Genomic DNA, 21738 nt, shown 5'->3' with positions numbered 1-21738 from the left:
TATTTTTTTTTCACGATAGTGTATCGATATTTCAACCTCTAGTATCGATATTAAAAAATAAAATAAAATAAAATAAAATGTTTTATCAAATCCCTCTGTGTGCGTCACCATGTCCTCCGCCTCTGCTGTAGTTGTCGCTCTATACGGCCAATGTCTCAGAAGTTAGCGGGAGTGAGAAAATGGCGGAAAATTTAAAAACGCCTGCTGCTTTCAGAGCCGACGTCTGGAAGCACTTTGGTTTTAAAAGTAAGTCGGGCAGTAATGAACTGGATAAAAACAATGCCGTTTGTAAGCTTTGCCTAGCTACAATTAAATTTTCAGGAAACACAACCAACTTGCGTTTTCACCTAACAAGGCACCACGCAGTTGAAATAGCAGGACTGCAACCTCAACAAAAACCTGTTGATTTAAGGCAAACTACTCTGGATACCATCAACAAGCTGCCATCAACCTCAGCTCGCGCAAAGAATATAACGGCGTCAGTGGTTTATTTCATATGTAAAGATTTGCGGCCATATAGTGTAGTAGAAAACCCCGGCTTCAGACATATGGTGAACACTATGGAGCCCCGCTATATGATCCCGACTCGCAGACACATAACGGACGTAGCAGTTCCCGGGATATACGAAGAGGTAAAGATAAGTGTAAAAACATCGCTTGCATCTGCAGAGAGAGTCGCCCTGACGTGCGATGCGTGGACCTCTCGAGCGACCGAGTCGTATGTAACGATTACGTCACACCACATTTCAGAGGAGTGGGAGCTTGTTTCACATGTTTTGCAGACACGAGTAATGCATGAGAGCCATACTGGCAGTAACATTGCAGAGTTACTGAAAACTGCAATGGAGGAATGGGACATAACAGGGAAGGACCCAGCCATCGTAACAGACAACGCGTCAAACATGAACATAGCAGCGCAGCTGGCCGGCATTCCACATGTAAAATGTTTCGCGCACACCATCAATTTAGCTTCACAGCGCGCGCTGAAGCTCCCATCAGTCGCACGCTTGTTGGGAAGAGTGAGACGCATAGCCAGCTTTTTTAGACGCAGCACTACAGCCAGCCATGTACTACGGCAAAAACAAAAGCTACTACAGCTACCCGAACATAAACTGATGATTGACGTGGTTACTAGATGGAATAGTGCTTTTGACATGCTGCAGCGATTTCTTGAGCAGCAGCCAGCCATCTGTGCAGCCCTCCTCTCAGGTGAAGTGAGGAAGACTGAGAAGGAAGTCTGCACCCTCAGTGAGGCAGACATAACTTCTGCTGAAGAAATTGTCAGCGCTTTGAAACCCATGAAGGTAGCAACACTTGTGATGTCAGAGGAGAGCAGCCCAACAATATCAGTTGTGGCACCACTCCATGCTCAGCTAATCCATGATCTACAAGAGAGCTCCAGTGATTCCACCATGACAAAAGAAATGAAATCTGCCATATGCCTGGATTTCAGCAAGAGGTACTTGGATGATGAGCAGAAGGAGATTCTTTACATGGCCTCAGCTATTGATCCCAGGTTTAAGGCTTTGCCCTTCCTGTCTGAGGACAAACGGCAGGACATCTATGTGAGAGTCATTGCAGAAGCTGCAAGGAGCCAGGTAAGCTTTGTCAAATACATTAGACTGCTTTGTCGATATTAAAAGTTAGAAAAAAAAATCTATTCACATTTTCACTTAGAAACAATCAATATAACCAATTGGAGTTTTTTTTTTAATACAATTTGCCAGTATTTATGCATTTTAAACTTTAAATATTAGTATTTATATTACATCAAAATATTTATATTACATGAGAGCTTAATGGCCGAGAATTGTCATTGTTTGTATTTGGGACTATTTACTTATTCACTAATACCCACAGAATCAAAAGCTAATTTGATGTTGTTTTGCTGTTTTTCAGCAGAGAGAGACTGATGCGGATATAGTGCCACTGCCAAATGTAGAGGACATTCCTGTGCAAGAGGACATCTCCGCAGGCCCATCCAAAAGACCAAGGGATTCTTTCACTCTAGCTGACCTACTTGGACAAACATATGGTGGTGCAGTGAGACCCTCACACAAAAAAAACACACATGACCAGGCAGAGGAGGAGATGACCAGATACAAGGAGGCAGCTCCCATGTCACTTGCTGGAGCTAATCCACTGGATTGGTGGAAGCAACACCAGAGCGAGTATCCACTCTTGTCCCACCTCGCAAAAAGATACCTGTGTATCCCGGGCACGAGTGTCTCCTCAGAGAGAGTGTTCTCTACCGCAGGGGATATAATCACAACACAGAGGAGTGCACTTAGCCCGGAACATGTTGATGAAATTCTGTTCCTGAACAAAAATTTTAAGATGAAGTAGCCCTGCTATTGTTGTATCCTTGTTGTTTGTTCAGTGTTCACTTCAGATGGGCCTAAAGTTACTCAGGAACTGTAAAGTTACTCACATTGGATACTTAAAATGTAATAATTTATGAGTTTATGTACATTTACTTAATGCACTTTTTTTATTTACAAGTTACAACATACTATTTCAGATTTAAAAATATTGTTTACTTGATGCACTTTATTTTATATAATTTTTGTGCCATCTACATTTTTAGTTTTTAGTGATATGTCTTTTATACATTTCAGTGTGTTCACTGTTCAGTGACTGTACAATGCAAATACCTTTGCGAATAAATTGGAATTTAAGTTTGTGTCTGCTGAGTTGTCAATATAATGTGATACACATCAGAATACCCCAGGTGGTACATAGCAATTTGTATATTCAGCTCAATTTATTTTATTTTTTTTACATTTTTTATTTAAAAAAAAAAAGTATTGCAATATATCGCAATATGTATCGTATTGTATCGTATCGTGATATATCGTATCGTGACCCATGTATCGTGATATGTATCGTATCGTGAGGCCCTTGCCAATACCCAGCCCTAGCACACGGGCATGCATCTTGAATTCTCTTCTTTCAAATGAAGTAATTTATATAAAACAAATATTCTCAGTTTATGTAATATGTATGAAAAGAGAGAGATGTCAGTCGTTCTCATCTCAGCTCATTAAGTTTTAATGTGACCCCGCCCACGGAGAGTGTGCACTATTCAAACGCAAATGATCTGAGGCGAAACATGCAAACCTGTGAATGCCCACATCAGCTGGATAAAACACACCGAGTTTATTAAACTCATGTACTTTACGATGCTGTGAGGAATAATACTATCTTAATAATAATCCTGGAAAATTTACCTCAGAAGTGCTGGAAGTTTCATTTTTAAGGAGCAACGGATCCAGCTGAGGAATAGGTCAGTTCTATATTTACTTTGTTCTAATCGCAATAGTGTCTGTACACAAAAAGACTGTTTAAATATGAATCGCGTTTCTGTGTGTGAATGAATGAACGCACAGATACGCACTGTTGTGTAGCTACTACTGCTGGCAAAAATACTGTTTAAATATGAATCACGTTTTTGTGTGTGAATGAATGAACAGCTTATACCAAACTCTATTGCTATACTGAGATGAGTAAAACATCGACTAGAAAAATCGGATAGATTATAAAGTTTTACTGTAAAATACTGCCACATCAAATAAGCTTATAATGTTGCGAATTCCTGCTCATATGTTTTGAGCTCATTATGCGGCTCATTATGCAGCTCATTATGCGAGTCGTTGTCTTCTCAGGTGTGAATCACGCCCCTACGCATATTGCCTTTCCAAACAAAAAGTGTCTTACAAAATTTAAATCAATGTATTGTTTTATGTGAATGATTAGGCAGGATGATTTTCACATCATTTTGAAGAAAAAACTCTAAGCGACAAAATGCATTATTCAAAAGTCACATATTTTGTGGCCTTATTTCAGAAACATTCATTTTTAGTTTTTTTCAATAACCATGCATAAACATTATTCTCTCAAAAAAAAAAAACATGTACATACATGTTGCTCACATATTATGATAGCCCTGTTTGTGCTAAATAGAGTGTAATTACACTTTTTACACCTGCCATTAATATGTTTATAAGCAACTGAAAAAAACACAAATGTCAGGGCATGTCAGAACATCTCAAGGACCCCAAAAACACCTCAGACCCCAGAGGGTTAATAAATTACACTTTTCACAACATAGGTTAGTTTTACTGTTAAAGGACAATTCCGGTGAAAAATAAACCTAGGGGTAATTAACACATGGTTACCGAGTCGATCGTTCCCTGGGATGCGTTTTCATGATAATCGAATATAAAGAGTTTTATCTCTAAAAACAGATTAGCTCATAACACTAGTATATGGGGCACAGAGTAAGTAAAAGTAAATCGCTAGTTAATACCACTAACAAGGCTCAAAATAGCCTCACACTAACACGGTAGCATAATGAGGGTCCCTACATGCAAACCGAAGCATTGAGAACTTTGTAAGTGTACAGACAGTTTAATAAGAAGATACTTCATAAAGACAGTACATTAGGTACGATTAGTCGAGCCATGAACGCTGTGCTACGTTAGATTTCACAAACGTAATTCCTATCGACCAGCTCACTTAGCACGGCGTTCGTGGCTCGACTAATCGAGACTGTTTTCCAAGATGCCCGCTGCCTGTAAATGCGTAATGTACTGTCTTTATGAAGTATCTTCTTATTTAACTGTCTGTACACTTACAAAGTTCTCAATGCTTCGGTTTGCATGTAGGGACCCTCATTATGCTACCGTGTTAGTGTGAGGCTATTTTGAGCCTTGTTAGTGGTATTAACTAGCGATTTACTTTTACTTACTCTGTGCCCCATATACTAGTGTTATGAGCTAATCTGTTTTTAGAGATAAAACTCTTTATATTCGATTATAATGAAAACGCATCCCCGGGAACGATCGACTCGGTGACCATGTGTTAATTACCCCAGGTTCATTTTTAACCGGAATAGTCCTTTAAAGGGGGGGGTACAATGGTGTTTCATGTATTCAGAGTTGTTTACAGTGTTAAAGAGATGGATTCTCATGCTAAACATGGCCAAAGTTTAAAAAACATATTTTGGACGAATAACAGAGAATTTCTGTGCCGAAAATCTTACTTCCGGGTTGGTACAAGTTTCGGCTGTTTTTTTTCGATCGTGGGTCTAATGACGTAGACGAGAGTGGAACTCCTTATATGAGCATTTCTCTCTGAAAAGCGCGCCTGCGCACACGTCGACCAGAGGAGAGCGAGACCGCACATCAACGCGCTTCAACAGGAAATCATCGGCAGCGCTGCAAAGGTTTTATAAACAAGGCCCAGTTCGACGCCGGATTTGCAGATCGTCTAATGCTTAAGGATGGAGCAGTCCCAACGATAAAGGTTCACGGTCGTGCGTTGGAACCGCAGGCGATGAGTAAAACTCATAGACAGTATATAAATGGTAAAACTGCTTCAAATGCCTGTGTGTTGTTAGCTATCGGCGCTCCGCCCACACGGCACGCCTCCCGCCGCTCGGTTTTTTCTGGAAAGACTCGGAACAGCCTATCTTTCTTTTATAAATATAATAAAACTAAAGACTTTTTGGAGATATGAAGGATGCAATACTACTCTATAGGTACTCAAGATTAACATGAGATTGACTGAAACTGAGTGTTTCACCCCCCCTTTAAGCCACCTGCACACTGTGTGATTTTGGCCACGATTTGGCAGTCTGAGACAAAATTTGAAAATCCTAAAAGTTTCCTCTGATCTTAGGCCAAAACCTGAAGTGTTTGATTGTTAGTTTGATATTACGGCTGCACGACTGATCGAAATGAAACCGCACGCGATCTGGTAAAGGCTGTGATTATTTTATGTGCAGTTTGTCAGTGAAGTACGGCTCTGTGATCGGTAGTAAATGCTGCTCGATCTGAGCACTAGAGGGCTTGTCTCTCTCTCTCTCTCACACACACACACACACACACACACACACTAAATATTCCCCACCACAGAAGAACAATAACACACATCATTCCAGGAAATCCCTATGTGCATCATACTATCTGTAGCTGAATAAACAGAAGATTGAAACACTTTCATTCATTTAATAAATATTGTCTTTTGTTGGACAAGAGGTTCATAAATGCTTCTAATGTTTGGAAAGATGTTTGATGTGTGTTTCTTTTTCAAATGCACATTAAAAGCGACTCAAACTCGCAGTGCTTTCAGATGGAGCAGTGTTTACTACTGATCAGAGCCGTACGTCACTGACAAGCTGCACATAATAAATAAGCACAGCTTTTGCAATTTCATAATAGCGATAAGCAAAATCAATTTCATGTTAATTGCGATAAATCGTGCAGCTCTATTTGATATGTTCACCGACAGCCGATTAATGACTGTTGCGATCAAATTTTACCTCAGACGAGATTCTGGCAGTGTCAGAAGATTTGACTCACAGTCCTGCAGTGTGACTTCTCCTACGACAACCGTCATGTTTTCATTTTTCAAGACAAGCCATGACCAAAATAAACATTAGAGATTTCTTTAGCCACCATTTCAATCCTGCGTGTAATGCAGCTCACATCACCAAACGTGTCATTGACTGATGATGTAAAACATGTTCAATCATTTACAGCTCAATAATCTGAACTCACAGCAGCAGAAAGAGGCTGAACACTTCAAATATACTTTACATTGTGATTCATTTGTGAGAGTCAAATATGATCTTACCACAGTTCCTCCAGTTTACAGTGAGGATTCTGTAGTACATCAGACAGCAGATTCACTGATTTTCCTATTTTATTCCCAGACAGATCCAGTTCTCTCAGGTGTTCAGGGTTTGATCTCAGAGCTGAAGTCAGAGCAGCAAAACCTTCATCTGTGATATCACAATTACTCAACCTGTAGAGAACAATGACACACACTTCACTCTCTCAGTTCAGATCAGATCAGTTTAGCAGTGAATCCATTATTAAAGAGAAAGTTCCAAATTAAAGCACAAATTAAAATGTCTGAGGGATCATTAGATTGAGATCCAAAATGACACAAAACATGATCATAAAACATCTAAAGTATCATTCAATCATGAAAAATAATCTCTTAAATTACACCATATTCACTACATAGGCTAGTTTTGCTGTTACTTAGATCTTTATGTAATATCTATGGAGTAATAAATTGGTGTGTGTGTGTGTGTGTGTGTGTGTGTGTGTGTGTGTGTGTGTGTGTGTGTTTGTGTGTGCATGTGTTTTTTTGATTTTACAAAATTAAAAACAATCCTTTAGAAAGTGTCAATATAGAAAGATGAACATAATTAACAGTAAGAATGAATCCAGCATGTTCTTCATTTCTCAGTTCTGACTGTGTTGAGCTCGAGTCTGTTTAAAGTCAAGAGACTGAAATGTTGATTGTGTGCAGGCCCGGAGTGGGTAATCGGGAGAATCGGGAGAAATCCCGGTGGGCCGCTTCACTTTTGGGCCGGTCGAGGAAATTATTATAATTTTTTTTTTTCACATTTCAATGTCACGTTAGTTAGGCTACATTACACGTTCCGCATTCTGACACTGCAGCGCGCAGCCTCTGCATGGGTTGTACCATGTGAGGGAGTTCTCCCCTCCCCTCCTATAGAGTTGGTTAGGTCCATAGTCCGTCTTTTTCCAAAACGTTTTCTCAGGTAGGCTACCGCGGCACCGCCGGCGCCTACCGATAGCTGGGCCGGCCCTACCGTAACGGTACGCGTCAGGGAGGATGGGAGGAAGAGGCCAGGAGGTATGGAAGCTTGTTTCCGCCACAGGCACAGAATAAAACATTTTAAAAGATAATTGTGACTTTTTATCTCACAATTGCGAGTTTACAGAATTGCGAGATATAAAGTCAGAATTGCGTGAAATAAAGTCGCAATTGCGTGTTATAAAGTCAGAATTGCGAGATATAATGTCAGAATTGCGTGAAATATAGTCTCAATTGCGTGTTATAAAGTCAGAATTGCGACATATAAAGTCAGAATTGCCTGAAATAAAGTTGCAATTGCGTGTTATAAAGTCAGAATTGCGACATATAAAGTCAGAATTGCGTGAAATAAAGTCGCAATTGCGTGTTATAAAGTCAGAATTGCGAGATATAATGTCAGAATTGCGTGAAATATAGTCTCAATTGCGTGTTATAAAGTCAGAATTGCGACATATAAAGTCAGAATTGCCTGAAATAAAGTTGCAATTGCGTGTTATAAAGTCAGCATTGCGAGATATGGTCAGAATTGTGTGAAATAAAGTCGCAATTGCTTCTTATAGTCAGAAATTGCAAGATATAAAGTCAAAACCGAGTGAAATAAAGTTGCAATTGCTTCTTTTAAAGTCAGAATTGCGAGATAGTCAGAATTGTGTGATATAAAGTCGCAATTGCGTGTTATAAAGTCAGAATTGCGAGATATAAAGTCAGAATTGTGTGAAACAAAGTTGCAATTGCTTCTTATAAAGTCTAAGTGAATTATTATTTAACCTTTACATTATTTGTTGAACCATTACAAACTACACAATAGTAAGAGCTGAACTGTTGCTTCATTTATCCAATTTGGAAAAATTTGGAATTCCACCATGGAAAAAGTGGGCCGGTCTTGGGCCTGAAACTCCCGGGCTGAAAAGTGGCCCCACTCCGGCCCTGATTGTGTGTGAAAGTGTGTATTTTAGTGTGACTCTCAGTCCTGCAGTTTCATGTTATTGAGGATCAGCTCATGTGTTCAATCATTTACAGCTCAATAATCTGAACTCACAACAGCAGAAAGAGGCTGAACACTTCAAATATACTTTACATTGTGATTCATGTGTGAGAGTCAAATATGATCTTACTCTAATTTCTCCAGTTTACAGTGAGGATTCTGTAGTACATCAGACAGCAGATTCACTGATTTTCCTATTTTGTTCTCAGACAGATTCAGTTCTCTCAGGTGTTCAGGGTTTGATCTCAGAGCTGAAGTCAGAGCAGCAAAACCTTCATCTGTGACGCCACAATCACTCAACCTGTAGAGAACAATGACACACACTTCACTCTCTCATTTCAGATCAGATCAGTTTAGCAGTGAATCCATTATTAAAGAGAAAGTTCAAACTTAACTGGATCATTGATGGATCATTAGATTGAGATCTAAAATGTCACAAAACATGATCATAAAACATCTAAAGTATTATTCAATCAGGAAAATAATCTCTTATTTACACTATGTTAAAAGTCAGTCTTGTGCAAAATCTGCTTTAATAAATAACACTATTCACAACAGAGACTAGTTTTACTACGTTACTTACTAGATTTGTACTATGTGATATGTATGGAGTGTCAATTAGGGTGTGTGTGTGTTTTCATTTTTCAAAATTAAAAACAATCCTTTAGAAAGTGTCAATGCAGAAAGATGAACATAATTAACAGTAAGAATGAATCCAGCATATTCTTCCCTTCTCAGTTCTGACTGTGTTGAGCTCGAGTCTGTTTAAAGTCAAGAGACTGAAATGTTGATTGTGTGTGAAAGTGTGTATTTCAGTGTGACTCTCAGTCCTGCAGTTCCATGTTATTGAGGATCAGATCATGTGTTCAATCATTTACAGCTCAATAATCTGAACTCACAGCAGCAGAAAGAGTGTAAAAAAGCCCATGTTCAGTTTGTGTTAATTTATTATAAGGGCTGAGCAGCTATTATGTTGGTCATTGATTTGAATGTGAAGAGGTGTGGTTTAATCTGAGATCGCGTGAGAGCAGATCATTTTTTCTGTTCGGATCCTGAGGAAAAAATTAGGTCCTGCAATCTTACCTGAAAAGCAGTAAAATAAGGTAGATTAAAATCTCTTTCTGCAGCGCCTTCACTTTGTGAACTGCAGGATAGAATATTTGTGCTCTTCAATGGCAGCGGATGGTATTAAACTTTGAGCTGAAGTTTCCATAGTGACGATTCTTGAATGTGCGTCATTGAAGATTAACCACATTTGAGAGTCATACATCAACGAGATAAACCCTCATACACATCTTAGATTTACACCTGCATTTATTATCGTTGAGGATTCATCATGCATCAGGGGGCCAGAGACTGCAGCTCAACGACCAACTTCATATCGCTATCCGGACATCTGAACATCTTAAAGAACGTCCTGGTTGCGCATGCAACCCATCGTTCCCTAAAGGAGGGAATGGAGGACGTAGTCGACGTCGACTGAATGGGATCACGCTAGGGAGCCTATCTTCTTCGAGCATGCTTGAACGAGCCAATGCGCGCAATGGCGACATGAATTGCATCACGCGCTACGCCCCGCGAGATGGGTATAAATATGGAAGCGGATGCATACACCATCTGTTTTTCGCTGAGGAGTCGAGCGTAACTCGGAGTCAGCGGTGGTCCAGCTATAGTGGCAAAGGGACTACGTCCTCTGTTCCCTCCTTCAGACGTAGTCGACATCGACTGAATGGGATCTTTAACCCTGGAAAACGCCACTAGAGCTGCCACCTTCCAGTGCCTAGACAAAAGCCTGCTGAACCTCCCACATCTTGAGGTGGTGATAGGACAGGGCTTAGGCCAGGGAAGTCACTGCTGTTCCGCAAGACCCGCTCAGTAGACTTGGATAACACTGGGAAAGCGTGCCCTGTCGATGGAAGGAAGGGCACATCCAGCCTGAAGGGGGGAATCGTGGGAGATACACATATGAACTGGGCAAAATGTCGGGCAGCACAACACATGGAATGTCACTGGGATGACTCCAGCCTATAACAGGGGGGAGGATAAACCAAAACAGTGACGGCAGAAACTCTGCCAAGGGAAAAACACGGGCTCACCTTAGGGAGCAAAATCAAAACCGTACACAGCAAAATCTCCGGTGTTGAAATCCTGGTGTTAAGGACTCTTAGAGTAAAGAGTTAATTTTCTGGTGTTGAATTTCAAGGGATTAACACTGCTAGTGTAAACCGCACTCTCTGGCTGGTGAAAATATGTAGAGTTATTAAATTTACACCGAGAGAGTGTAATTAATTACATCCGTGACATTTACGCGCTGGGCGCGACGAAACGACCTGAAACTTTTTTTCACAGACGCCATTTTCTTTGACTCGCGATGCAAGGCATACGAGGAGGGAAAACGCTGATATTAAGTGTTTTATCGCATTTATATATGCATTTTATAAACTTTTATTACATTATATTGTTTTATTACAATATTTATGTGCTGTGAACGGCTAAACCAGTCTCAGAAAGGCATTTTCGTTGACGCGCGATGCAGAGCAGACCAGGATGAGGTTGCTTTTAAACAGAGAAACGACGAAAGTAAGTGTTTTATCTAATTTACAATATGTATTTTTATAACATATTGGGCCCTATTTTAACGATCTGAAACGCAAGTGTCAAAGCGCAAAGCGCAAGTAACTTTGTGGGCGGGTCTCGGCGCTGTTGCTATTTTCCTGGCGGGATAAATGACTCTTGCGCCCGGTGCAAATCTAAAAGGGGTTGGTCTGAAGTAGCTTCATTATTCATAGGTGTGGTTTGGGCGTAACGTAAAATAAACCAATCAGAGCGTCATCTCACATTCCCTTTAAGAGCAGACGCGCTTTTTCCTTGGCGTATTGCTATTATAACGCCGGATTTGCCAGGCGCGCGCCAGGAGCGGTTCACAGCCGTAAAAGAGAGAGAAGTGACATTGGGGATGGAGAAACCCACCCAAATTAGCTTCGGTTAAACAGGCATATAATAATGTGGGTAAATGTGTAAGCTAGATGTATGCTTTTATAATAAATTGTCTATCTATCTATCTATCTATCTATATCTATCTATCTATCTATCTATCTATCGTTTGTAATAATATGATTTGCAAAAATGAAAACTGCTGCTTCTGTGTAGATTAGAGAATCAAAGTGTATGCGCGTTGTGCACGCTATACATTATGGTCAAGCATGCGCCCTTAAAATAGCATAATGAACAACGCGCCACTGATTTTAGACTAGGTTTTTTCTGGCCAGTGGCGCAATTGTTTTATGGAACAGTAAAATAGCACCAGGGATTGTTTGCGCCGGAACACGCCTCCTTTTCTGCGCTGAACCGCCCAGGGAGCGCATGTTCATTCCCTAGTTTAGCGACGTGCTTCTGTGGAGGGAAAAGCACGCTTTGCGCGGGTGTAAAATAGGAATGAAACATACGCATGTTGTACAAAGTCAATTGCGCTGGGTGCAAGATAGGGCCCATTGATAGAGAAATGTAAATGCTCTCCGTGCTTAAAGTGTAAGTTGCAGGTTAACCACCATAAAGTTATTTTATCCATAATTTTTTTTATCAAATAAAACATACAACCAACTTTTCTGAAGTTATGTAAGGCGAATATATAGCTGCTAGCGTACGGTAACTCTACTAGTGAGTTCCTCTATGACATCACGCCCCATCTAGTGGAAGGGAGCGGGAGCGGTTAAAACCACTGTTAAAACTGCCAACTTTTCATATTATATCGGCATTTTGGTATAAAAAACAATGGTGGGCGGTTCTTATCTTTATGTTTAATAAACGCATTGCATTATCTTCGTGAAAAATTTAACCTGCAATTTACACTTTAAACGAGCCGAAACCTTTCTCAAAGGCGACATATTTGACTCAATATGGAGCTGACGATGAGAAGGTTGTAACGTTAACAGGGAAAACACAGAAAGTAAGTGTTTTTAACCTAATTTACAACATGTATTTCATGGCATTATATTGTTTTATAACGATAGTGATGTGCGCGCCTAAACCTTTCTTACAGACTAACGTTATGCCCTGCATCTTCTTTGACTCGTGACACAGTGCAGACGCGGAGTTTGCTTTTAACGGTGAAAACACTGAGTAAGTGTTTTAACTCATTTACAATACGTATTTTATAATGTTATTTTGTTTTATGACAATATTTGTGATGTGCAAATATCAGAATGTATTTATCCTCAAACTATCTTTTACTCTCGTTTGCCAGCACAACTAACTTATCTTAACTGAAACCTAACATTAACTGAAAAACAAATTTTCTTAGAATGTGTAAGTAATTCTTTAAGATTAAATGTTTATGAAAATGTATTTATCAGATTCAATTTTGGTTGATGTTTGGATATGCTTTCATGTTTAAATGTATTGATTTTGCTATTTGTGTTTGCTAGGAGCATTTCCATGCTGCACCATGAGGCTAACCAGGCTGTACAGACTAGAACCTGGTGAGGGTTAGATTTTACAGATAACATATGAGATAATCATGTGCATAAACATAAACAATAATCATAGCTTTGTTGCTATTTGGTATAACTAGATTTTTTGTTTCATAACACTCATTTTGAATTTGTCCAGTCAAATTACTTTACAAAAGTTATTAAAATAAAAATTTTCAAACCGATTGTTTTCATGATTTGACAGGTAGATGTTTTCTTGCTTTTTAATTTTAGACTCAACTGATTGGGAAATCTCTGCCCATCACCTGCCCCCAACATCACAAAGCCACAAGAAGGGAACAAAGATTCTTCCGTCAGCTGACTATTTAGTGAGTTTTTTTAAGGTGCGTGTCTAAATTTATTCCTTAAAGGGTTAGTTCACCTACAAATGGAAATTATGTCATTACTTACCCTCATCTCGTTCCAAACATGCAAGACTTTCTTTCATCTTCACAACACATGAGGATATTTTTAATGAAATCTGAGAGCTTCCTGTCCCTCCATTGACAGTCCACGTAACTACCACGTTCAAGCCCCAGAAAGGTGTAAAGGTACATCATTAAAGTACTCCATGCGACTCCAGTGGTTTAACTTACATTTTATTAAACTACGCAAGTGCTATGTTTGCAGCAACAAAACATTTACCACTTAATTTATAAAATATTAATTTCCAACATGCGTTCATGAGAATTACTTATGATTTCCTTTATACCTTTCCGTGGCTTTGTCGTTGAATAGGCTGTCGATGAAGGGACAGAAATTTTATAAAAAATATCTTGAGTTTTTCCCGAAGATGAGCAAAACTCTTACTGGTTTGGAACAACATAAGGGTGAATAATTAATGACAGAATTTACATTTTTGGATGAATTAAGTCTTTAATTTACTTGGAAATCAGTCACGAAAGTTTAAGATTATTGAACTTTTTCCACCATAAACTTGCTGTATTTATAAAACACAAATTGTATTGATTGTAATTGGTCTGGTTTTGTGTTGTCTAGGGAACCAGCACTACAGGATTTTGAGAAAGTTGGATCTGCACAGCCTTTCCTTCTCTGTGAAACAACTATGCACTGAACTTTACTGTTAGCAACTGGACACAACTGATCCACTCATATCCTGCAACTGTTTTTCATCTGCTGAATGTTGTTGCTGTACTGTTGCAAAGTCGAAGGTATTGACTCAACTTCACTGACACAGGACTTATATTCACTGACATGTACAGGACTTGAAGTATTACAGAGATACAGACCATTTGATGTGCAGCTTTCACATAATTGTGATGACAAATGCCTATATTTTGCTTTCATTTATTTTAAGTTAACCTATGATGTAAAGGGACTTGTTCATTAATAAAAACTAGTTTGTTAAAACAATTGTTTGCATTTTGCCTTTTTTTTTACTTTATTGAACAGAATTCTACTATGATCCCAGACTAAGGTTACATTTTAACTTTCTGGATTGTTTTGATGTGCATTCAATGTTATCAAAAGGTTAAATACTTTGCTTTTATTTCTGGAAAGATTCCTTTTGTTAAAAAGCATTTAACACTCCCGAAATGTATAAATGACTCCCTCCATTTTGGAGTTAAAATAACACTTTTGAAAGTGTGAAATATGCACATTACTCCGGAATACATTTTAACAAAGTGTTCAAATGTACTCCATGAGTAATGTATACATTTCACACTTTCAAAAGCATTATATTAACTCCAAAATAGAGGGAGTCATTTATACATTTCGGGAGTGTTAAATTTGACTCAATTTGAGTTAAATGTACACTGGCTTTTTTGCTGTGTACCTTAATAAAGTGTGTTTGTGACATTTTCTGCCATTTGTCTTTAGTAGGATTGGAAGCAGCTCTAGAGGTAGCCTATTGGTATTGACACTCAATAATGTTTTTGCTGAACAGTATTTTAACACTTAATGTTGTTGTATTCACACTACACTGGTGTTGGTGTAAAATAAAAAGTATTACTCAATAACACTGTAATTTAACACTAACACTAGTGTGGTGTAAAAACAACAATGTTAAGTGTTGAATAGTGCTAACTTTTAACAATATACAGAAAATTAGAGTTAAAAAATTAACACTTTCAAAAGTGTAAATGTAACACTGTGTAGTGTGGACACATATACACACTTTGCTGGTGTTAAATTTGACACTGTAGGTGATGATTTAACACTGGGGATTTTGCTGTGTACCATGGAAAAATACACATATGGGATCGCCGTAGGGATCACAACATATGGACCCAGCACCTAGCACAAGTTCCACAAGAGTGGTAGGCCTAGCATCGGACGCTCCGCCATGTTCGAGCCGCAGGGGGCATGGAGGAGCTCAACAGGGTTCTGCCGAAGGAGAACTCAACTGGAGCAAAATGGCGCATATATCCAGTCCATAGGAGGGGAATGGCGCAGCAAGCCGGCACATCGAGCGGGGCATACGGTGTTAACTAGCTTCTATTTGAAGAGAGCACACAGGAAGCAACCGGCTCGACGTGTAGGCTATAGAATCTAGCGAATGTGTTAGGTGTCGCCCAGCCCGCAGCTACAAACATCTGTAAGCGAGGCACCTTGAGCCAACGCCCAGGAGGCGGCTACACTCCGAGTGAAGTGAGCTCGCAATCCCAGGGGACAAGGTACACCTTGGGACTCATACGCCAAGATGATGGCATCCATTATCCAGTGGGCCAACCTCTGCTTTGAGACAGCCTTTCCCTTCTGCTGGCCTCCATAACAGATGAAGAGCTGATCTTAGGTCCTGAGGCTTTGCGTTCTGTCAACATATATCCGTAAGGAACGGACTGGACAGAGAAAAGCCCCCTGGCTTATGCCTCCTCCGGGGGGCAGCGCTTGCAGGTTCACCACTTGGTCCCGAAAGGGAGTGGTAGGAACCTGGACTAGAGCCCTGCACGGGCCTCAAATTTAGGCCCGAGCCCGGCCCTGGCCCGAGACGCTCAGGCCCTAGCCCGACCCGTGTCCGACAGCTCATCAGAATTATCAGCCCGAGCCCGACCCGAGCCCCCTTTTTTTTTTTTTTTTTTTTTCATTACACAGCGGCAGCCTGCCCTATTTGCAGCCATTAAAATAGCTCAGTTTTGTTAGTTATGTTTCTTTGTTAGTTATGTAAATTAATGTTTCTTTTCATTTCTTTATTAGGTTAATTTAGACAAATGTTTGGAGCATTTTTTTTTTTTAAATGACGACCAAGCAAACCGAGCCGACAGCAAGTAAAACATGTTTGATTAATTGAGCCTCTCAAATCAATGCTATAATACTTTACTTGTCTACAATAAAATCAATAGATATAAAAAACTTCAAGCATATCACACAGACAGTTAGTTTAATAAATGTTTATTTATTAAACCACAGTGAGTAAATTTTTTTTTTTTTTAAATACTGAGGCAGGCTCAGGCTGCTCGCAACAGCGCTTGCAAACGAAATGAGCAATAGCCTATTAAATTAAATAAATTAAAAACAAACTTGTAGATTATCTTACCTCAAAAATGCACCACAGAACATGGCCATTCTTTTTTTCCAGTGGTTTCCAACAGTTAAACGAAAACAAAGTCCAATCAAACGAAAAACATCAGAGGTTTCCAACAGTTAAACGAAAATAAAGTCCAATCAAACGAAAAGTTAGAACAGTCTCTAACAGAGCATCGTGGAGAAAAAGAATAGCTAAGCATCCACAGTGGAAGGTTTTAACCCAGTCCTCCTTTCTTCTATCACGAATTCTTCTCACGCACGCGATTTTTCTCTTAATATTCTCCATTATTTGCACATGAGGTGAATCGTGGGTCGCGCTGACGGGAAACCTTCTGTGCGCGTGCGTGAGACAGACTGTCATGTCAGTCATATGTCAGTGTAATTTTAAGATTAGCTGATGGCTATAATGGCCAGTATTTAAAACACGTTTTAAGTGCAGGGCACGTCCAGTTCCCGCGCGCGAGCAGAGAGATTCGCGCTCGGCACATTATATTCCGTGTGCGAGCAGAGAGATTCGCGCTCCCGCATTATATTAATGTAGCCTACTTTCACGCTACAATAATGCGCTCTCGACATTTGACAGGAAAAAAACGCCATATGTTATGAGGTTACGAAATGTCTTTCTATGTTTGTTTTTCTATCGTCAACGTCAACTTCTCATATTTTTTTTTTAATTAATGTCTAAAAATATAAAAAGCAGGATAACCCAAAAAAGGCCCGAGGCCCGGCCCGCATTTTAACTATGACGTGAAAATTGGCCCGAAGCCCGGCCCTAGGGGCGTAAAAAAGTCGGGGCCCGTCGGGCTCGGGCTGAAATGCAGGGCTCTAACCTGGACACATAACCAGGCCGGGGTCTCAGTACAACATGAGATTTACCCGGTCCGAACTCCAGGCACGATTCGTCGACCGAAAATACATGCAGGTCCCCTACCCTCTTGATGGAGGCCAAAGCAAGCAGGATAACTTTTTTTAAAGACAGGACTTTTAACTCAGCTGCCTGCAGTGGCTCAAAGGGAGGTCTCTGCAGTGCAGTTAACACCAGAGACAAGTCCCAAGAGGGTATGGAGGGGACGATCAGGTCATGCTTTCCCACGGATCTCCTATCCACTGCATCGTGATGTGCGGCAATAGAGGCAACATACACTTTGAGGGTAGAGGGAGACAGCCCTCGCTCCAACCCCTCTTGCAGGAAAGAAAGTACAGCGTGGATCGAGCAATTTCGGGGGTCTACTCGATGAGAAGAACACCATTCAACGAATAGTTTCCACTTCAAGGCATAAGCATCTACGACTGACTGTGGTAGATCACCTAGAACCTCCACGTCCCGTCCAGTGACCAGACATGGAGTTTCCAGAGGTCTGGACGCGGGTGCCATATGGTGCCCTGTCCCTGAGAGAGGAGGTCCTCCCTCAGAGGGATGGGCCAGGGAGGGGCTGTTGAGAGGAGTATAAGTTCAGGGAACCAGGACCGGTCGGGCCAATAAAGGACGATTAGCAAGACCTGCTCCTCTTCTCTGCTCTTGAGCGTACTCAGGCAGGTCATCATTGACTGGACACATTCCTCTGTGAGGCGTGCCGTCTGTTGGACCAAGTCCAGCTCCATACCGAGAAAAGAGATCCTCTGCACGGGGGCGAGGATTTGCTCTTTTCCCAGTTCACCTGAAGACCCAACTGGCTGATATGTTGGAGTAACACATCGCTGTGTTCGCACAACTGTTCCCGGGACTGAGCTAGTATCAGCCAGTCGTCAAGATAGTTGAGGATGCAAAGGCCACGCTCTCTCATAGGAGGAATGGCTGCCTCCGCGACTTTCATAAAGACGCGGGGAGACAGGGCCAGCCCGAAGGGTAGAACTTTGTAATGATAAGCTCGACCCTCGAACGCGAAACGCAGGAAGGACACATGAAAGTATGCGTCTTTCAGGTCGACCGCTGCAAACCAATCTCGGGGACTTGTACAGGGCCCGATTCAAGTGTTGCTGGTCCAAGATTGGCCATAACCCACCTCCTTTCTTGGGTACAATGAAGTATGAGCTGTAGAAGCCCGACTTCATATCGGCTTACGGATCCGGTTCTATCTCATCCTTCACCAGTAGGACTGCAATTTCTGCACGCAAAACGGGCACGTTCGGTCAACACTGAAGTGTACAGAATGCTGCTGAACTTGGGCGGATGCCGGAAGAACTGAATTGTGTAGCCGAGTCTGATGGTACGGAGGAGCCAGCTGGACTAGCCGGGAAGCTCTCTCCAAGCTTCCACAAACCGGGACAGGGGGACCAGAGGCACCACAGACGTACCCGGAGTGGGGCAGTGGGGTGGAGGACAGGGACCTGGCCTGGAAGGCCCGGAGGTGGCCCAAAGCGAGGTCTGAGTGTGCGAGGCAACACTTACCTGACTCCACTGGTCGGCAGGGGTTACGGGAGAAGGCGTAATCGGGTCCTCGGACCATACCCGACTGCCGACACAAGAGGGGACCAAGGGGTGCAAGGCTTTACAGGGTCGCACACCGCAAGTCTGACCCCTCTTGGGGTCCAGGAAAAGAGGAATTCGCTCTTGTGACAACTGGGGTACCACTGGACTCCGGAGAGCCAATGGCGGAACGGTAACCGTCTGAAGAGCTCGTTCCCCCGTCCCCGGGCAGCCTGGATCAGGGACGCTTAGTCTTACAGTTGCCACCTGGCTTGGCAGTGACTGATACAGGCTGGGCGGCCTGCCTGTGGCTCGCTCTACGCTGAGGCCTGAACAGCCCAACCTGGGAAATTGGGGAGTCCAGGAACCGAACCTTGTCCGCATCCGATAAATCAACCAGGTTGGGCCAAGTATGGCGCTCCTGGACCACCAGGGTGGACACCGCTAGGCTGATCTCCGGAGAGCCAAGTCAGTTGTGGTGCGGAGCTCACTGGTGAGCGCACGGCCTAGACAACCCTCATGCATGTCCATGAGTGCTTTGGCCTGGTAGACCTGAAGCAACGCCAGGGCATGCAAAGAGGAAGTGGCTTGCCCACAGGCTCTGTATGCTCTGTCCGTAAGAACAGACGAGCGATCACAGGCCTGAGGGGGGAAACGAGGGTCTCCTGCCCAGGCCGTTGTGGCCGCCGGGCGCAGGTGCGCCACGACAGACCACTCGACTGGGGGAATAGCCTCGTAACTCTTCACCGCTCCTCCGTCAAGGGTAGTGAGGGGGGAAAAACTCTCTAGGTCGCTTCCGGCAGTTAAAGATGCCATCCACGACCTAGTAAGCTCTCCATGCACTTCGGGAAAGAAGGGCACTGGGGCGGCGGGCTGAGAACCAATCATCCAACCGAGACTGAGCGGGACACGGTGGAGGGTTTCACACTCCCCGAAGGGGATAACGCAGCCGAGTCGTCATCTCCAAAGATCAGCTCACCCTCCAATACTGCAACCGGCATCCTGTCCTCTGGGGGAGCCGCGAGTGAGACATCTGGTCGGTCCATTACAGAGGGACCAGTGCTCTCAGCAGGGGGCTCCACTAGTATCGGTGTGATGGAGGATTGAGGAGCCCACAGGGAATGGTTACCAGGCGGAAACTCCATCACTGATCTCCGATCACCCATCCCACACGGCACCCTGGGGTGGGGCGTGGTAATGGGGACTGCACCTTCGTGAACGAAGGCGAGTCTCGATCTCAACACTGAGACAGTCATATTCCCGCAATGGGAACATGAACCGTCCACAAAAGCTGCCTCAGCATGCTGAACACCCAAACACGTGACGCAGCAATTGTGACCGTCAGAAGGGGACAGGAATGACCACATCCAGAAACGCATGAGCGGAATGACATCTTGAAAAAGACGCAAACCCACTTATGTTGCTCTTTCAGGAAGTGAGAAACCTCTCACCAGTGCCGGAGCACCCAGGGGAATGATTGCTGCAACACTGACAGGGATGGTGCAGCCTGTACCAGTGAAGCAATCACTGTTCTCGCTCTCAACCAGCCGTCAGACAAACAAACACAAATAAATATGTAATGCTGTTAGAACAGCAGTTGAGTGCTCAAAGAGCTCGCGACCACTGCTGCTCACGCTGTAGAAACACCAGCCAGGGAGAGACTTTCTGAAGAAGCACTGACATACTCGCTCGTTGTAGAAGACAACACTCTTCAGAGATTTCGTCATAGAGAACGATCGGCTCCGAAGAGAAAGACAGATGGTGTATGCATCTGCTTCCGTATTGATACCCGTCTCGCGGGGCAGAGCGCGTGATGCAATTCATGTCGCCATAGCGCATTGGCTCGTTCAAGCATGCTTGAAGAAGATAGGCTCCCTAGCGTGATCCCATTCAGTCGACTTCGACTACGTCTGAGAGACTAACACTAACTGTAGAGACTAACACGGACTGTTGCAATCATTGTTTTCACTGCCTAATCACAACACCAGCTAACATCTGTATCCTTGAAATTCAAATCTGTTGAAATATTTCATTGTTTATATTGTTTATTATTTTGCGCAGGCCTACGCCCTTCATATGTACATTTTTCTTTGCATTTGTGTAATCCTTTGACGGTGAATGTATACACAGTGTATTTGATTATTGTTATTCAACATTCTTAAGAGTAAATAGTACAATTTAGTACAGTTGCCTGCTCTTCATTACTCTTGTGGTCATTGGACATCAAAATGTGGTAATCGACCCTCTCAAACGGTTGGCATCGTAATAGTAATTAGTGCAATACAGTTCATTTGTATAGAGGCTGAACACTTCAAATATACTTTACATTGTGATTCATGTGTGAGAGTCAAATATGATCTTACCTCAGTTTCTCCAGTTTACAGTGAGGATTCTGTAGTACATCAGACAGCAGATTCACTGATTTTCCTATTTTATTCCATGACAGATTCAGTTCTCTCAGGTGTTCAGGGTTTGATCTCAGAGCTGAAGTCAGGGCAGCAAAACCTTCATCTGTGACGCCACAATCCTTCAACCTGTAGAGAACAATGACACACACTTCACTCTCTCAGTTCAGATCAGATCAGTTTAGCAGTGAATCCATTATTAAAGAGAAAGTTCAAACTTAAAGCAAAAATGAACACGTTTGATCTAAAATGTCACAAATGTAAGATATTTGTATTTGTAGTGATTCGTCAATTTAGCTCAAAGGAATTATTAATTATTTATAGGGAATTCGAAAGAGTCACTTA

The 21738-nt window shown here is 42.1% G+C and overlaps 2 protein-coding genes and 1 long non-coding RNA gene across 4 annotated transcripts in view; 2 read left to right on the top strand and 1 right to left on the bottom strand.

Moving 5' to 3' along the window:
- Window positions 1-21738, bottom strand: part of LOC307167542 (NACHT, LRR and PYD domains-containing protein 3-like) — a 33865-nt gene that overhangs the window by 6302 nt on the left and 5825 nt on the right. The window contains exons 7-9 of the mRNA XM_079886719.1: window positions 21352-21522; window positions 8754-8924; window positions 6640-6810 (exon numbers count right to left, since the gene is read on the bottom strand). Of these exons, the coding sequence (XP_079742845.1) occupies window positions 6640-6810; window positions 8754-8924; window positions 21352-21522 (513 nt within the window). The remainder of the gene's footprint in view (window positions 1-6639; window positions 6811-8753; window positions 8925-21351; window positions 21523-21738) is intronic.
- LOC307167584 (E3 SUMO-protein ligase ZBED1-like) lies at window positions 182-2920 on the top strand. The gene is made up of 2 exons (XM_079886797.1): window positions 182-1598; window positions 1900-2920. The coding sequence occupies exons 1-2, from the start codon at window positions 549-551 to the stop codon at window positions 2344-2346; spliced, it is 1497 nt and encodes a 498-aa protein (XP_079742923.1). The 5' UTR covers window positions 182-548; the 3' UTR covers window positions 2347-2920.
- LOC307167644 lies at window positions 12751-14426 on the top strand. 2 transcript variants are annotated; one of them, XR_013822828.1, is made up of 4 exons: window positions 12751-12928; window positions 13048-13101; window positions 13327-13436; window positions 14092-14426. It is a non-coding gene; the product is annotated as an uncharacterized lncRNA (long non-coding RNA). The 2 variants fall into 2 exon arrangements; XR_013822829.1 differs by lacking the exon at window positions 12751-12928 and having other exon boundaries at window positions 12958-13101.

This window comes from Squalius cephalus (assembly GCF_949319135.1).
Source record: "Squalius cephalus genome assembly, chromosome: 11".
Lineage (NCBI taxonomy): Eukaryota > Metazoa > Chordata > Actinopteri > Cypriniformes > Leuciscidae > Squalius > Squalius cephalus.
Note: the sequence above shows the minus strand (reverse complement) of the source record. Positions and strands in the feature narration are given on the sequence as shown.

What these genes read in the sequence shown, in the direction of transcription:
- LOC307167584 (XM_079886797.1), top strand. Translation starts at nt 549, where the DNA reads ATGGTGAACACTATGGAGCCCCGCTATATGATCCCGACTCGCAGACAC. An exon ending in CAGAAGCTGCAAGGAGCCAG is followed by an intron (nt 1,599 to 1,899) that starts GTAAGCTTTGTC and finishes GCTGTTTTTCAG; the next exon opens with CAGAGAGAGACTGATGCGGA.